The sequence below is a fragment of the Paroedura picta genome, chromosome 16 (assembly GCF_049243985.1).
Source record: "Paroedura picta isolate Pp20150507F chromosome 16, Ppicta_v3.0, whole genome shotgun sequence".
NCBI lineage: Eukaryota > Metazoa > Chordata > Lepidosauria > Squamata > Gekkonidae > Paroedura > Paroedura picta.
This window is the reverse complement of record NC_135384.1, coordinates 18,145,397-18,162,261: the sequence shown is the minus strand read 5'-3', so window position 1 is coordinate 18,162,261 and position 16,865 is coordinate 18,145,397. Positions and strand designations below refer to the sequence as shown.

Genomic DNA, 16,865 nt, shown 5'->3' with positions numbered 1-16,865 from the left:
AATACGCAGGTGTGAATGGACGGGATATTGTCAATAGCTCAGGCCATTGTTAAGGGAACTCTGAAAGGGAAATCAGTCCCACACTATAGTATGCTGTAATTTCCCATCAACTCCTGTTAGAATTCTTATGTGCTGGATTCAGATCCTCATCTGCAGTACTTAGTGATATCCTCTGCCACTGCTCCTGAACATTGCAAGCTGTGTTAGAAGCCCAGTGGCACTGTAGAACACATACTTCAATATGAACTTTTCATGATTCACAGCTCATTTCTTCAGATATTATCTGTCTGTCTGTCATCCCTCCCTAATTGGGCTAATATGTGAAGGGAAGATCATGCTCGGAGTGCTTATCAGGATGGTTGCAAGTTGTATAGGGGGGATTTGAGGTAAAAGGGCTAATGTTAACCCTGGCATAAATCCACAGAATTAGTAGTTGTGTATAATGAATGATGAGAGAGGTTAGAAATTCGAACAGATAAATCAAGTGATGAAGCAGGTTAAGCAGAGTAAAAACAACTGTGCAGGGAAAATTGAGTTTTCCATTCAATTTAAGTGCAAGTTAACTTATCTTAGTAGTTTGATAAAACATCAAAACAGTGACTCTAGTTGGACAGAGGAATTGGTCCCCCTAAAAAACCTGAGCAGAAGCAGCCACCTCTTGGACAAGAAGAGGCTTTTTATTACCCAAAGGAGTCTCAAAACAGCTTACAATCGCCTACCCTTCCCCTCCCCACAAAAGAGACACTTTGGCCTATTATGCACGGCCGCTGAAACGGTGGCATGGAGAATGAGGAGGAGGAAGAAGCGAAGCAAACCGATTATGCACGGGACAGAACACAACGGCGGCAAAACCCAGAGTATCCGATTATGCACAGGGCTACTCCGGAGCCGCTTCTGGTTGCGCCCTGGTCCCAGGAAGCTCCACATTCTTCTGCATCTCGCTAATCAGGCTTTTTCGGCGGCATAAGTTGACTCTGCACCCGGTTGCCGCCTGCAGCGTGCATAATTGGTGATTTTAGCCGCCGCCATTCCACCCCGAATGCAGACTTTCCACTCTGTGCATAATGGGCCTTTGTGAGGTAGGTTGGCCTGACAGATTTTTCAGAGAACTGTGAGTGGCCCAAAGGTCATCCAGCTGGCTGCATGTGGAGGAATCAAACCCAGTTCTCCAGATTGGAAGCGGCTGTTAAGGAAGCAGCTTCCACTACACTGAAGCTGGCTCCCTGTGGTTTTAACTTTGGTTTGTGGTGTACCCAAGTAGCATAGTTCAGAACCCAGCCTCTACATTTGTATGATTGTGATTGCACATTGTGAATTTACTTGTTTGTTTGCATTTCTATACCACCCATTCTTTACAGCTCTGGGCAGCTTATATGGACCATTGCATAAATTTACATGGAACATTATAACAATCTATAACATTATACAAATTTCAATACAACATCACAACAATCTATCAGGTAACAATCACAATACAACATGAATAACAACAAAACTGGGGAGATCTAATTGTTCAGTTATGGAAAGGCGTCTGAGGGGGGGGGACCAGCAGATGCTCCAAGTTGCTCAGCCTCAAGCGAATGCCTGGTGGAGGTGAATGCTAAACTAGAGAAACTATATGCGCACACACATGTGTATGTGCTTTGTTAGAATGAATGATCCTCCCATTAGGTAGGTGTACAGAGTATCTGGATTCCATGTTTTGAACTCAAGACAAGATGGACTGAAGGTATCAAGGCAAGATAGATTGTACTTTACAGGAGCTGAATTGGCAGCAGTAACTTTGGCTTTCCCCCTTCCTGTTTAACTTGTATGCTGAGATCATTGAGAGAGAGTGAACTCAAAGAATCAAAGAATTAAGATTGGAGGACGGAATATAAATAATCTTCATTATGCTGATTACACTACCCTCCTATGAGAAATTAAGTAGGGTACAGCTGATTACAAAGGTCAATGAAGTAAGTAAGAAATTTGTCCTTTTCTTAAACACTAAAAAGACAATAATAATAACCACTGCCAAAAACAGATATGCCACAATAACAATTGAGTGGTGGTCAAATGCGCTCAAAAATTTATTTTTCTTTGATCACAAATTGATGTGAGTGGCGATTGCAGTATGGAAATAAAACGTTGAATTGCTCTGGGTCACTCAGCAATGATGAGCTTGAACCGAACATAGAAAAGCAAAGCCATAAGCCTGACTATCAAATGTAGATTAGTTAGGTCTATCATATTTCTAATAGCCACTTATAGCTGTGAAAGTTGGATGATGAAAAAATTAAATAAGAGAAGAATCGATTCATTTGAACTCTGGTGTTGGAGAAGGCTTCTTCGGGTTTCATGGACAGCAAAAGTCACAAACAAGGAAATACTACAGAGCATAACATTTGATATATCATTGTTAGGCAAAATCGCCAAACTCCGGCCCACTTACTTTAGCCATATTATGCGATTTGACTCAATGGAGAACTCAATTATGCTAGGATTGGTTAGTGGAAAAAGGAAACCAGGACAACAGAGAGTGGCTGGACATAGTCAGGATGGACACCGGCCAGAACATCACCTGGCTGAGGGAGGCAGCGTGGGACTGGGGATCGCGGCAACATCTGTGCCATGGGATTGCCAGGAGTTGGACACGAATGAATGGCTGACAACAACAATTTTGGCTTTATATTGGATCCAGAATGTGCAACCTGACAAGGCAGTAATTTTGTATGTCTGTGTCTTGTCTTTATTCTTATGGCACTAGACCAGTAGTCAAATTACAAAGTACATAAAAACATCTGGCATTTACAAAGTTCATAAAAGAATCATTGATAACTAAAATAGTATAAAATTTGAAAACATTCTAGCTATAAGAATCAACATTCTTTTAAAACTCACAAGCATTATCTCAAGCAATTGAGACTATCTCTACCTAAGTTGCTCCGAATCCACCCAGTTGCTCCTCGTTTTGATTGCTCTCCAAACAAATCTAGCAACAACAGAATTTATTTCTGTGCTTTTGTCTGACAACATGTCTTTGATCGCCTCTGAGCTGGGCTTATTCTGTAGGGATGGTATAAGTTCTCCTGAATTTATCGTACAGCCTACATTGGAGTAATACATGCTCAGATGTCTCATTGGAGTAATACATGTTCGGATGTGCTTCAGCAGCACATGTACTAAAATTGGAACGATACAGAGAAGATTAGCATAGCGCAAGGATGAAACGCAAATTCGTTTCTGTGTCTGGGTTATTAGCAATTAAGGTGTCATCAAGTGAGGAGTGATTTTGTCTTAGATGCTGTTATGATAATCTGAACAGTGATTCTGGATTTTGCTTCTTGCGTCTAGTTCGGGTATGGATTGTGGTCTGGCAGTCAAGGGTACTCGGTGATGATTATCACTGGCTGAGAAGGATTTGAAAGGGAGTGGGATATTATGGAGGATCAGTCTGTCACAGCTATGTTAGCTGAATTGAACCTCTAGATTCAAAGTCTTAATACTTTTGATTGATCAATGCTGGGGACAGTGAGCAGGCATGTTGGGCTTTCCCGTGACATCCCACAGGCCGTCATTGGGAACAGGATACTGGGCTAGATGTCTTGAGTTCTTTCTCCTCAGCTTAGGGCTGATCCTGCGTTGAGCAGGGGGTTGGACTAGATGGCCTGTATGGCCCCTTCCAACTCTATGATTCTATGATTCCACAATTAAGATGTTCTAAGTTTTATCTGCTAAGTTCCTACTATCACACATTGGATTGGCCCTGTCTTTGGAGACACTCAAAATAAAAGATGTAAAAAGTTGATTTAATCATTTTTTCCCCTCGAAGAGTGCTCTGCAAGGAGAAAGTGAGGCAGAGAATATTGTGTTCCTTGTATTAGAGGAGAACATTGGACTAAGGGCCGAACTAAGTGGAATAGCATCCATGGCTTGGTCCTGTGGGCGCTACCGCCATTTAAAAATGAAGTGAGGGGCCTGCAACACAGCAGACTGAAGTGCTCTTGTTCTCTTCACTTTTTCCAGTGCTCAGATGGTGGTATTCCCCCCATTACTGTCTCATCACTTGAAAAATTGTGGGGGTGGGAGAGGGCCATGTCTCACTGTGGAGCAGACCCATCCTCACAGAATTTTAAAATCCCATGAATGTGGTTGCACCTATTTAATTACCTGGGCGTAATTAGCTAATCTTCCAATAGGTGGCAGCCATAGAATCTGTTTCAGTTCTAATGAGCCATTTGACAGCACAGGGATTCCCTTCTAAATTTCTCCTTTTGGAGGATACAGAAAGGGGTCTTGCGGCACCTTAACTCCAAACAAATTTGCTGTGGCATAAGCTTTCATTAACGCAGAACCTCATTTTATCACATACTTGAAGTACTTCTTCAGTTAAGCACTCAATGGTTATGTCACAATAACTCTTTTGGTCTTATGGTGTCACTAGACTCCTCTGATCCTTGCCTCCTGTTGTGACACAAAGGTGGCTAAACCTCTGGACCTTGTCTTTAGGTGCCTGTCTCCCTAGACAGGAACACAAAGTCTCAATGCTCTGACACCCCCCCCCCCCCCCGCCATACACCCACATGAAATGGGACAAATTCCTGAGGCATCAAATCTGTTCTTTGGGTCAGGCTGGCATCCCAAATGCTCTGCAGGTATTTTAGAAAACCTGGGGCAGACTAGATACATTGATGGTCCATTTAATGGATGACCCTCTGCTGTGACCTGAGTATCTAGGGTGACCAGGAAAAACAGAAGAAAGGCTTCCTGTTATTTTAATGCTATGCAAATGAGAATGTTTCAGTGGGTTCTGCTTGTCATACAGGGGAGCATATTTACACAACTGTTTGAGCATATAGTAGTTTGAGCATCGCTTTGGAATGTAGGGAAAGAAAAGGAAGAAAGAATTTGGAAGGTTATATTTATGAGACTGGATGGAAAAGAGAAAAGAAATGGTGAAAATTGCTAGATAGCAAGGTGTAGTAATCAGAGTGTTGGACTAGACTCTGGGAAGCCCAGATTCAAATCTCCGTTTTGCCTTGGAAAGAAACCTTGGTGCAGCTACACACTCTCAGCCTAAGCTACCTCTCTGGGTTCTTGTGAAGATAAAATAGAGGGAAGACAATGTTTGTTAGATTTGTTATATAGTTTGTTGTTTGTTCTTATATTGATTGTTATATTTGTTGCAATGTCTATGTAATTACCCCATGATGTTATATGTAAACCGCCCAGAGCCATATGGGTGGTATAAACAAACAACCAACGTAGAATCATAGACTTGGAAGGGGCCATACAGGCCATCAGGTCCAACCCCCTGGTCAATGCAGGATCAGCCCAAAGCATCCAAAAAAAGTGTGTATCCAACCTTTGCTTGAATACTGCCAGTGAGGGGGAGCTCACCACCTCCTTAGGCAGCCTATTCCACTGCTGAACTAACGTATGCCCCTTTGAGTTATATTGGGGAGAATGAAGGAAATAAATATTTCAGTCACCTTATATTTTGGCCTGTCGACCTCGTGCACTTCCTTCACTTGAAACCATAATGATTCTGTGATCCCATATCTCATTTAACATGTTCTGAAGGATTTTTCCCCCATGTAGTACTGTCAGCCTCATTGAACATCTCATTCTTTGAAGGATCTAAGCTAAGACTCTCCCTGAGCCCACATGACTCGTCATGGCAAGAACTGCACCGCAGGGGCTGTATATACCTACCATGAGAAGAAAAAAGACACAGGTAAGAAGTCCATCCTCTTCAGAGCTGCCATGGGGGGGTGGTCTTGAACTGAAAGATGGGTCTGCAGGCAAGAACTTCAAGAGCTATGGAGGGTGGAGGGGAGGCTTTGGCAGGTTTGGGACGCAGTGGGGGTCGGGGGGAAAGAACAGTGCACTTGGGCTGAGTAACAAGTAGGCCAACTTGAAATAAAAAGTCCAGAGCTAGCATTACGAAGAACTGAGAATCTGGGTTGGCAAATAATGTGGGTATGAGCAGAGTGGATGAGTGGGAGCTCTGGGCCAGTTCATGAGCACTGAGCACACCCTGGAGTGTGAGCAATGCCACCCTCATGTCCCTTAGAAATTCTGCTTGAGAACTGACCCAAGCTGCTCCCAGCCAGCTCCGTTTTATTTTATATTTTATGTATTTTATGTATTTTATGTTTTTTATTTTTTTAAATATTTTATTTCTATACCCCCCTTCCTTATAGCTCAGTGCGATTTACATACAACATCACAGGGGGATACATGGAACGAACATACAATGTAGTCAAATACAACAATAACAATCCAACAGTGGTTCTAAACAACACAACTTCAGTGCCCAACAATAACAATATAACAAGAACAGAAAATTAGTTAAAACCCCTAGAGAGGTTAGACTGGTTCAGGCCATGGAGGGGATGTCACTCTCAGGCAAATGCCTGGTGGAGGGAGCTCCCTTTTGCAGTCCCTGCAGAAATGTGGGAGTTCAGGCAGAGCCTTGACCTCTTTAATGGAGCTCGTTTCACCAGGTGGGGGCCAGGACGGAAAAAGCGCTGGCCCTTGTTGAGGACTGATGTGCTTGTTTGGGGCCAGGGATCACCAACCAGTGGGCGGTGGCAGAGCGTAATGCTCTTTTGGGGGCATAGGCGGAGAGACAGTCTCTCAGGTACACTGGGCCCAGACCACATATGTCCTTGAAGGTAAGAACCAAAACCTTAAGCCTCATCCGGAATTCAGTTGGGAGCCAGTTGAGTTGTTGAAGTATAGGCCAGATATGAGTTCTTCATTGGTAAGAATCCTGGTAAGTTGCTGAAGTAGAGCGAGTTGCTGAAGTCTGGTCTAGAGGTGACCGTCACATGGAACACTGTGGCTAGGTGTTCCAGTACCAAGTAGGGCGCTAGTAGCTTGGCTTGGCATAGGTGGTAGATTTCGGGGGGGGGGGGGAATCGGGGCAGTCATCCATCAGGAGGAAGAGCTGGGTGTCATCTGTATATAGGTGGCAACCCAGCCCAAACCTCCGTACCAGCTGAGTAAGAGGGCACGTGAAGATGTTAAATAAAATAGGCCTGCTAACTGCTAACACATTTGAGCTGGTGATGGTTGGATACTCTCTCTCCTATTTCAACCCTCTGTCCGTGACCCTGGAAGAAGGAGATCAGCCATTTGAGAGCTGTCCCCCGTATCCTGGCATCAGCAAGGCTAGGAGATGATTTATGGTGTCAAACGCAGTGCTGACCCGCCTTGGTCTAGTTAGTGGTGGAGGTCAACCGTCAGGGCGACTAGCCCCTTTTCCACCCCATGGCCAAGCCAGAAACCCGACTGAAATGGGTCAAGGTTTGAAGATTCCTCCAGGAATGCTAATATTTGGTCCACTGCAGCCCTTTCAACTAACTTCCCCTGGAATGCTAAGTGTGAGAGGGGGTGGTAGTTTTCAGGCTTCTGCGGGTCAAAGGGTGGTTTTTTGTGCAACGGCTGTACCACTGCTTCTTTTAGTCCTGGGAATTCTCCCGTTGCAAGAGAGAGGTTGATTATTTCCCAGAGGGGGGCCCTAATTCATATATTCGTTGTTTTTAGGAGCCACGATGGGCATGGGCCTAGTAAGCCTCATTGCTGTTAGCATCCTGTCCAGTTTTTGAGAGTCATCTGAAGTAACTCAGTGTTCTCTCCAAAGATGACCAAGGGGCCCCTAGTTCACTTTCTGTATCCAAGGTTGGATGAAGGTCATGGCGCAGAGTTGAGATTTTGTCTGCAAAGTAACTCGCAAATGCCTCACTGCTAATAATTATTTTGGTGCCGCTCATTGAGGGCAGTGAGATTTGCCTTTTTCTCTGTGTCCTGGGAGAGAGCAGTGGCCAGCCCAGAAGATCAAGTCAGTGCTGCCCCAGGCCGGTCTAGTGACAAGCTAGGGTTTTCTAGCTGGTTATTCTACCGACCACTTCCCTTTGTGTGGGTTGAAATAAAGCTCCAGGGCAGCTGCTGGGATAGGTTTATTTTCCTTGGTGTGACCTCGCTGTACAATTGTTCCCTTTTCCAGCTACTTCTGGCTATGGAACCCAGAACGTCCGTCTCAGCAAGGATGCCATCAAGGACTTTGACTGCTGCTGCCTCTCCCTGCAGCCCTGCAAGGACCCCGTGGTGACGTAAGCCCTCGGAAGGAGGTTCAGTAAACTAAATTGGAGACTTGCAGCACAGTTTAGCCTTAAAAAAAAATGTCCGTTTAGTCTCAGCGAACTCTTGGGTTGTTCAGAGGTACTTTGCTGTTGCCTGCCTCTGTGTCACAACCCTGGAGGTTTCCCATCCAAGTACTAATGAGGGCTGGCCCTACTTAGCCTCCAGGGGCTGACAATATTGAGCAAGCCTAGGCTGTTCAGGGCCTTCTCAGCCACTTATTCTTGACCAACTAAAGAATGGGTCTGTAACTCTGCTGCACAGCAAAAATAGTAGTCTGTGACAGGGCCTCAAAGGAGAGTGAAATGTGTTCATTTACCACTTATGACAGCAGAGTCAGTCACCCTTCGTGTCCTTTTCTATTCAGTACTCTGAACCCTCTTCTCCAGTTTCCCTTACCCTACTAGTTCTTTCCCATTTCATGAATGATGAATTGAACCATGGCGGTTCAACCCAGAACCCAGCCCAAAACTGGGATCTGAGTGTTCCCATTCACTGTAGAAGGAAGTCTTGATTCTGTAGAGATAATTGCAGTTCATGATAAACCTCACCCTTTTTGGTTTTTTGACTCATTTGGACAGAACTGTTGCTCTGAACTTCCTGGGTTTCTTTCTGAAAGAATCTGTAATCCAGATTTGTAATGAACATAGCAGGGAATGTAGGGAAGAGAAGGGAGAAAAATGAATCTTTTGGAGGGGGGGGCACGAGGAAGAAGAGAAAGGGTTAGAGGCAAGGGAGAGCCAGCTTGGTACAGTGGTTAAGAGTGGCAGCCTCTAATTTGGAGAACCACCATTTGATTCCCCCCTCCTCCCCATGCCACCAACTGGGTGACCTTTGGCCAGTCACAGTTCTGTCAGAACAACCTGACTCACCTATTTCACAGGGCATCGATTATGGCAAGAGGAAGGGTGGTGATCGTAAGCTGCTTTGAGACTCCTTCAGGTAGTGAAAAGGGGGGATGAAAAACCAGCTCTCTTTCCTTTACTGGTCTCTGTGGTCATAAGACACACCTCCCCACACATACCCATCTGGAGGTAGGTTTCTAGGTGCAGGCTTTTATATAGAAAAAATACTTTGCTCTGGATGCAAGATTTTGTTTGGCGTGTATTGCATGGCTTTGCATTAGGACATCCCTTCAGCCATTCCTATGGTGCCCTGAAATTCTCACTATAGGGAGAGTCTTAGAAAAGCTAAATCTCAGTATGAGCTTAGGCTAGCAAGAAATGCTAAAAACAGCAAAAAAGGGTTCTTTAGTGATATTCAAAATAAGAAAAAAATAGGGACATGGTAGGCCCATTCCTACTTCTCATTTCCTCCTTCTCAGTGATCTCTTATGAGGAGAATCATGCTGAATGTGGCAAAATCATTTCATGTGACGAGGGATGGGAGTTGTGGTCTAGGTTCACTGTAGGGGTAGTCCATAATCACCTGGTTTCTTTAAATAAAACTAAGTCCCCTGGGCCGGATGAATTGCATCCAAGGATACTAAACAAACTTGCTAAAAAGGCAAATGTGATTTTGGGCTTTATTAAAAGAAGTATAGTATCCAGATCAGTGATGTTAACATTTTACTCCATTCTAGTAAGACCTCACTTGGAGTACTGTTTTCAGTTTTGGACACCAAAGATGCCCAAGGAGAAAGATGTAGAGAAATTGGAGCGTGTCCAGAGGAAGGCTACGCAGATGGTGAGGGGTTTGGAGACCAAGTTGTATGAGGAAAGGTTGAGGGAGCTTGGTCTGTTTAGCCTGGAGAGAAGACGACTAAGAGGTGACATAACCATCTTCATACTTGAAGGGCTGTCATACAGAAGATGGAGCAGAGTTGTTTTCTGTTGCCCCAGAGGGTTGGACCAGAACCAATGGGTTGAAATTAATTCAAAGGAATTTTCAGCTAAACATCTGGAAGAAGTTCCTGACAGAGTGATTGCTTATTGGAACAGGCTTCCTGAGGAGGCGGTGAGTTCTCCTTTGGAAGTTTTTAAGCAGAGGCTAGATGGTCATCTGACAGAAATGCTGTTTTTATGAAAGGCAGATTGTGAGTGCATGGGCAGGAAGGGATGTGTTTGTCTCTTGTGTTTGATTCTTTTTGTCTGTGTTGTTCAACATATTTATAAATTATTTGGATGAAGGATTAGAGGGGTTACTTATTAAATTTTCAGAAATAACTAAACTGGGAGGGGTAGCAAACACAATTGAAGACAGCAACAGAATACAGGATGATCTTGACAGGCTTGAGAAGTGGGCTAAACTGAATAAAATGAAGTTCGATAGGTACAAATGTAAAATTCTGCATTTAGATAGGAAAAACCAAATATACCAATATAGGATAGGGGAGACTTGTCTTGGCAGTAGTATGTTCGAAAAGGATCTGGGAGACTTAGCAGACCATACATTGAACATGAGTCAGCAGTGTGATTCAGTGGTTAAAAAGGCAAATGGGATTTTTATTATTGTTATTATTATTATATTTTGATTTATTTCCTGCCTCTTCCAGAAGGCTCGAGGCAGGTGACAGTAATCTTAATCCCATTAAAACCCATTAAAACCCCCATTAAAACATTAATACCAACATGGGGGCAAAGAGAAAATACCCCATCCCTCCCCATACTAATATCAGTGATAATGGAGGAGTGCAATGTACACTTCCTAACTCCCGGGCTGTATCAAACGGAGTATCGTGTCCAGATCACAGGAGGTGATGGTGCCGCTTTACTCTGCTCTGGTTCGGCCTCACTTGTAGTACTGTGTTTAGCTTTGGGCACCCCAGTTGAAGAGGGATGTAGACAAACTGGAGCATGTCCAGAGGAGGGCAACAAAGATGGTGAGGGGTTTGGAGACCAAGACGTATGAGGAAAGGTTAGGGAAGCTTGGTCTATTTAGCCTGGAGAGGAGATGACTGAGAGGGGTTCTGATAACCATCTTCAAGTATTTAAAAGGCTGCCATATAGAGGATGGAGCAGAGTTGTTCTCTCTTGCCCCAGAGGGACGGACCAGATCCAATGGGATGAAATTAATGCAAAAGAAATTTGTCTAAACATCCGGAAGAAGTTCCTGACAGTTAGAGCGGTTTCTCAGTGGAACAGGCTTCCTCGGGAGGTGGTGATTTCTCCATCTTTGGAAGTTTTTAAACAAAGGCTGGATAGCCATCTGACAGAGAGGCTGATTCTGTGAAGGTTCAAGGGGGTGGCATGTTATGGTGGATGAACAATAGGGTTGTGAATGTCCTGCATAATGCTGGGGGTTGGACTAGATGACCCAAAAAGTCCCTTCCAGCTCTATGATTCTATGAGGTTGGACTAGATGATCCAGGAGGTCCCTTCCAACTCTATTATTCTATGAATCTATGATTCCTTGCATACCCAGGGAATTTCTGATCATCACTGTGGGATGATAGGTTAATTTCTTCCAGGCCAGCTGTATTCTGGAGATTTTTGGTAGGGGGATCACTTGGCTATGAAATTAGGGTCACTATGGCTGGGCACTTAGTTGTGAGTTCTTGCATTGATCATGGGATGAACTAGATGATCCTGGAGGCCCCTTCCAACTCGATGATTCTATGATTCAAGAGATTTGCTTTGGGATTACAAAGTGATTTTCAGTTTGCCTGTGGTCTCTTGTCCCTAGCCCTGATGGATATCTATATGAGAAAGAAGCCATCCTGGAGTATATTCTGCACCAGAAAAAGGAGATTGCCCGGCAAATGAAGGTAAAAGAAATCATGGTTAGTACATTAGCCTGGAATATACATTACCTGGAATATACATATACATTAGCCTTGGGTCCATACTCCTCTCTGCTGGATTTAACAATGGAACAAAAGGAAAAGAACCTGTCCCCTGGCTTATGACAATATATAGTAACTAGTAATTAAGCCCGCTGTAAAAAGAATACAGTGGGCGCTAGCCGTTCCCAGCCGCCCAGCGGCTGCGCTCCCGGGTGGCTGGGAACGTCTCTCCCCCCCTCCCCCCGGTCCCGGCTTCTGGGTGGCAAAAGTCTTTCGCCCCCCCCTCCCTCCCCATGTCCGAAGGCTCTTCTTCCGGCCCCCTCACCTCTCGGACTGACAGGAGCAGGGCCGACACATCTTCAGGGAAGCACTTTCCTCAGGTCTCTGCCACTGCTTATTATGTCTAATACTAGAGGCAAAGCCTGTTGTATCCAGGAATACAACGGGCGCTAGAGCTTGGCAGTGGGAAGAGGAAGGGGAGGAGTTGTCCAGTCTGTAAGGGCATCGGGTTGAATGTGTGTGTTGTGTGGGAGGTTGTGGTGGTGTGGAGACAGATGAGGGCATGGGTGTGGAGATATGGGTGTCAAGCATCTGTGGTGTGGAATGTTTATTGAGTATGGGAGAGGACTGACCTTTGGGAATTGTGGCATAGTGGTTACAGATTAGCTTTCCAGAGCCATGTCTTCAGATATGTGAAGATATCAGACTGGAGACTTTTCTTAGGGGGAAATTACATGGCAACCAATTCCTCCCAGTTCTGCATTCAACATCATTTCCATTCTTGTCCCCCCACCCTAATACACATGGGGTAGTCACAGTACACAGGTGTTCACCCTGCTACTTCTGTCTCCATTTTTTTACTGTTGATAAAATATGTGCCCCAATTTTTCTTTCATGATTGCTCCTTAGAAAAAGAGCTGTTTACTACCCAAAGGAGTCTCAAAGTGGTTTACAAGCATCTTTTCCCTTTGTCTCCACACAATAGACAATCTGTTCAGATCAGGGACAGCCAACCTCCGGGTGGTGCCTGGAATTGCTGCTCATCTCCAGACTATATAGACCAGCTCTGCAGGCAAAAATGGCTACTTTGGAGGGGTGATTGTGTAGCATTGTATCCCCCTGAGGTTTGGGGATGCCAGCCTTCAGGTGGGATCCAAGAATCCCCTGGAAGTACAGCTCATCTCTAGGCAGTTAGGCTAAAGGGAAAGCTCTCTCCCCTCACCTGCATCCCTTCAAAAGGAATGCACGTGGCCCCAGAATCCACTTGGATGCTTGGCTGGTGATGTCTGCCCTTCTGAAGCCTCAGAACTACTGCTGGCAACTGCAGTCCATGTTGTTGTCTGCAAGGCCAAGTTGTTGCCTAATAAAAGTGGGTCACCTAGTTTCCCCCAAAGTCTCACTGTAAAGCTAACTACACTTGAAATTCTGGGCCACTTATGTCTTTGAGTTCATCAGAATTTTTATTTACCAGGCCAAGCTTGAAAAAAGTCACTTTAGTTCCCATGTCTCTCCAGCCATTTACTTGTTCACTATTTACAGTTTCAGGATGTAAATATTCTTTATTTAGATCTTCCTGAACTTTCCAGACTCGCAGGATTGATATTGGTCTGTCTTTCTGTCTGTCTGTCTGCACGCACCCCAAAATACAAACAATGTATGTAAGGGCTGGTCAAAGGAGAGACACACATAGCCCAGGAGGGACACACACACAACCACTCCACCCCAACAACATTCTGTGAGCCTCTACTATCCTCTTTAGATCGCTACTGATCTCTAGATTATCATTATCAGTTCTCCAGGCAAAAATGGCTACTTTGGAGGCTGGACTCTGAGGCATTTTATGATTTTAAGGCCCTCCTCCAAACCTCCAGAAATATCTCCAACCCAGTGTTAGCCAACCTCCACGTGGGGCCTGGAGAGCTCCTGGAATTACAGCTTATCTGCAGAGTGTAAAGATCAGCTGCTCAGGCAGAAATGGCTCCTATGGCTTTTGGACACAGTTGAGGAGAAGAAACATTTAAGGTCTCCCACGCAGGTTGTTGTGGAGATGAAACACTTGAGGCCTACTGCACAGGGTTGTTGTGCAGATTAAACAGGAGGCAAAAGAACCTCTGCAACAGCTTCAATTTCACCTGTACAACAACCCTGTGTGGTAGGTCTCAAATCTGCTTGGCTGTTTCTTCCCTCCAGCAGCATGGCCGGCCACAGCAGTATTTTAAGTGAGAAGGGGCTTTTCTGTGGCCTCCCTGTCAGCCAACTGTTTGGCAGGAGGGGAAAGCTCCCCTCCCCCTCAAAAGGAAGGCTCACACCCATGCCCTCAGACTCCCCTGCGTTGCTCTCAGAAACGCCTCCCTCCCGTCAGTCAGAGGCTCCTTCACAGCAGGCCTGAAGGGAGGGGGAAGGATTGCACTCCAGCCTCCTGCTAGCTCTGTCAGGGTTCTGCAGCAAAGTTACAGTTGGACATGACAGTTAGGACAGCCTTGGGGTGAAAAGGGCTGGCACACCCTGTCCAAGCCTCTGTTCTCATCCTCCTTGGCAGCCCTACTGACCTCCTCTCCCTGCAGTGGTCAGGAGCAGACTGGCAGTGATGTTTCCAGATTGCCCCTGGGTGGGTGGGCCATGTCAGAACTTTGGCCCAATGATTGGGCCTCCTGATTAGGCCTCCAAGGTGACTGGCTAGAACTCTGTCTTGTCCTGGTGAGGGTCCAATCGGAAGGCGCGACTGGGCCCTCACCCGGACCGGCCCCACTTTCCGCCCACTTAGCCCTTAACCAAATATGTATACGTCTCCTCGAGCAGTTTAAAGATATTGTTCTTATTCCATTGTTTTCTACTTTTGTAATTTCATTTTTATTTTACGGATTGATACTTAACATTGTTTCTATCCTGGTCGTGTTGCACGGCTGTGTGGGTGACCCCTGCTGCTTGGTTGCATTATTTTCCACTATATACTCCTCCCACTGCGTAACCCACCCTGAGTCACATTGAGAAAGGTGGACTGTCCATACAAAATATACATTTTATGCTGTATTCAACACCGTCTTGGTTTCAGATTTGTAGAAATAATCTCAGAGGGTTTGATTCCTTGGTGTGAAATACGTTTGGCTCCCAACTCTGCAGGCTTATGAGAAGCAGAAGAATGAGAAGAAGGCAGAGATGGTGGAGCTGAGCAAGGCGGCCAAAGAGTCCAAGGTGAAGAACTTCCTGGACAAAGAGCTGAGCATTGTGAGCAAGCCCCTCAACCCTTTTGATCGCAAGGAAGGTGAGTGCAGCAGAGCAGGCAATCACCATGACACAGTCTGTTAAAAATTATAATACTGCAAGGGGCAAGCTACATTAAATAAAATGCTATTGACTTACCATGTATATTCGCATATGAGCCCACTCGCATATAAGCTGAGGCACTTAATTTTACCACAAAATCTGGGCAAATTTATTGACTCGCATATAAGCCGAGGGTGGGAAATGCAACAGGCTACTGGTAAATGTACAGGGTGGCCTAAGCGCTTAATCCATGCTCAATCGTCACAGGCTTTCCCATGCAGCCTCTTTCCCAACAGATACAGAAAAGTCAAGAGGATGAATAGCTGCTGTTTTTTGTGCCCCGCTTTTCACTAACCAAAGGAGTCTCAAAGCGGCTTACAATTGCCTTCCCTTCCTCTCTTGATGCCAGACACATTGAGAGAGCACTGACAGAACTGCTCTGTGAGAACAGCTCTTGCAGGAGAACCAAACAGTGCCCCCCAGGCCAGCAAACCAGAGCAGAACAATAGTACCCAAAATTGGCAACCTACTACAACAAGTACAACAGCTACCAAACTGGGGGCTACAGTGCCCCCAGAACAAAACACTGAAATAAAGAACTGTAAAACTGAAAGAACTTGTAAAAATCAACTTTTAAAAGAAATGCAACCCCAAGAAGAAAAGGCAAACAATGCTGCCCCTCAGATAAAAGAACATTGAAAAAACAGTAAATCCCGAAGCACCCCCAAAACCCACCCCACCATTAATGGCAATCATTACCATGGAAAACAGCATGAGACAGAACCTACAGAAAGTTTGGTGGCAGAAGCTTGGATATTCAGGTCTATACTTCTCTGAGTTGCCTAAATCAGCAAAATGGTAGCTCTCCCTAACTTCAACTGGGAAGCTGTTTTGCCAGATGGAGTTCCCCATCAAAAAGGATTTGGAGTAAGCAGTAGCCACTTTAACCTGCCTGAAGGATGGGGTCCTTAGTAGATCCTATTCAGTTGAATGGAGCTGCTGCAGGAGGGGAAGTGTCGGGACAGTCAAGTCTTGCAGGTGCATATGTCCCAGGTAGGGAAGCCAGCCTCCAAGTTGGGACCTGGGGATTTCCCCTTACTTACAACTCCTCTCCAGGCAACAGAGATATTTATTTGTTTATTTAGATTTCTATACCGCCCTTCCCTATGGCTCTGGGCGGTTTACATTAAACATTGTGGAATACTTACATAGAATATTATGATACTATAAATAACAATCATAACATAACATGAAAACCAGAACAGTGTTTTCACAGTTGAAAGTGATTTTTAACAGAATAACAGTGACAGTCCCTGGGCAGGTCAGATTTGTCCGCCATGGAAGGAAGATACGCTCCTCTGGAGAAAACAGGCACTTAGAAACTGTCTCTGACTCTCCCCAAACTGCACCCTCTGCAGGCTCCACCCCCAAAGTCTACAGGGTTTTCCCAACACAGAGCTGGCAACTCTAATTCAACAGGAAGCCGTTCTGGAAAACACAGTATAGGAAGCAGCAAGAACAAGAACCTGTGTGGGCACAATGCTTCCAAAACAAAATGAAGTTCATGCAGTAAAGCTTATGCAGTAGCCTCTTCTTTTAGTCCTCATTAGACCTTGTAGAAAAGCAGACTGAGTTTCCAAGTGGAAGCTTTGTTTCGTGTTCTTTGTCAGATAAGGTATAAAAACATACAGTGTGATGTTAATGAGCAGATACATACAAACATTTGCAAAGAGATGGAACACCATGA

The 16,865-nt window shown here is 45.0% G+C and overlaps 1 protein-coding gene and 1 pseudogene across 6 annotated transcripts in view; both read left to right on the top strand.

The window, feature by feature from the left end:
• NOSIP (nitric oxide synthase interacting protein) overlaps positions 1-16,865 on the top strand; it is a 28,385-nt gene that overhangs the window by 3,179 nt on the left and 8,341 nt on the right. For 4 of the 6 annotated variants that reach the window (XM_077315901.1, XM_077315903.1, XM_077315900.1 and 1 more), the window contains 4 exons: positions 5,620-5,719; positions 7,997-8,102; positions 11,755-11,851; positions 14,975-15,116. In XM_077315901.1, coding sequence (XP_077172016.1) covers positions 5,650-5,719; positions 7,997-8,102; positions 11,755-11,851; positions 14,975-15,116 — 415 coding nt within the window. In that variant the 5' untranslated portion in view covers positions 5,620-5,649. Of the gene's footprint in view, positions 1-5,583; positions 5,720-7,996; positions 8,103-11,754; positions 11,852-14,974; positions 15,117-16,865 lie in introns of all 6 variants that reach the window. The other 2 variants (XM_077315905.1, XM_077315904.1) reach the window with 2 other exon arrangements.
• Positions 3,145-3,241, top strand: LOC143826858 (U6 spliceosomal RNA; annotated as a pseudogene).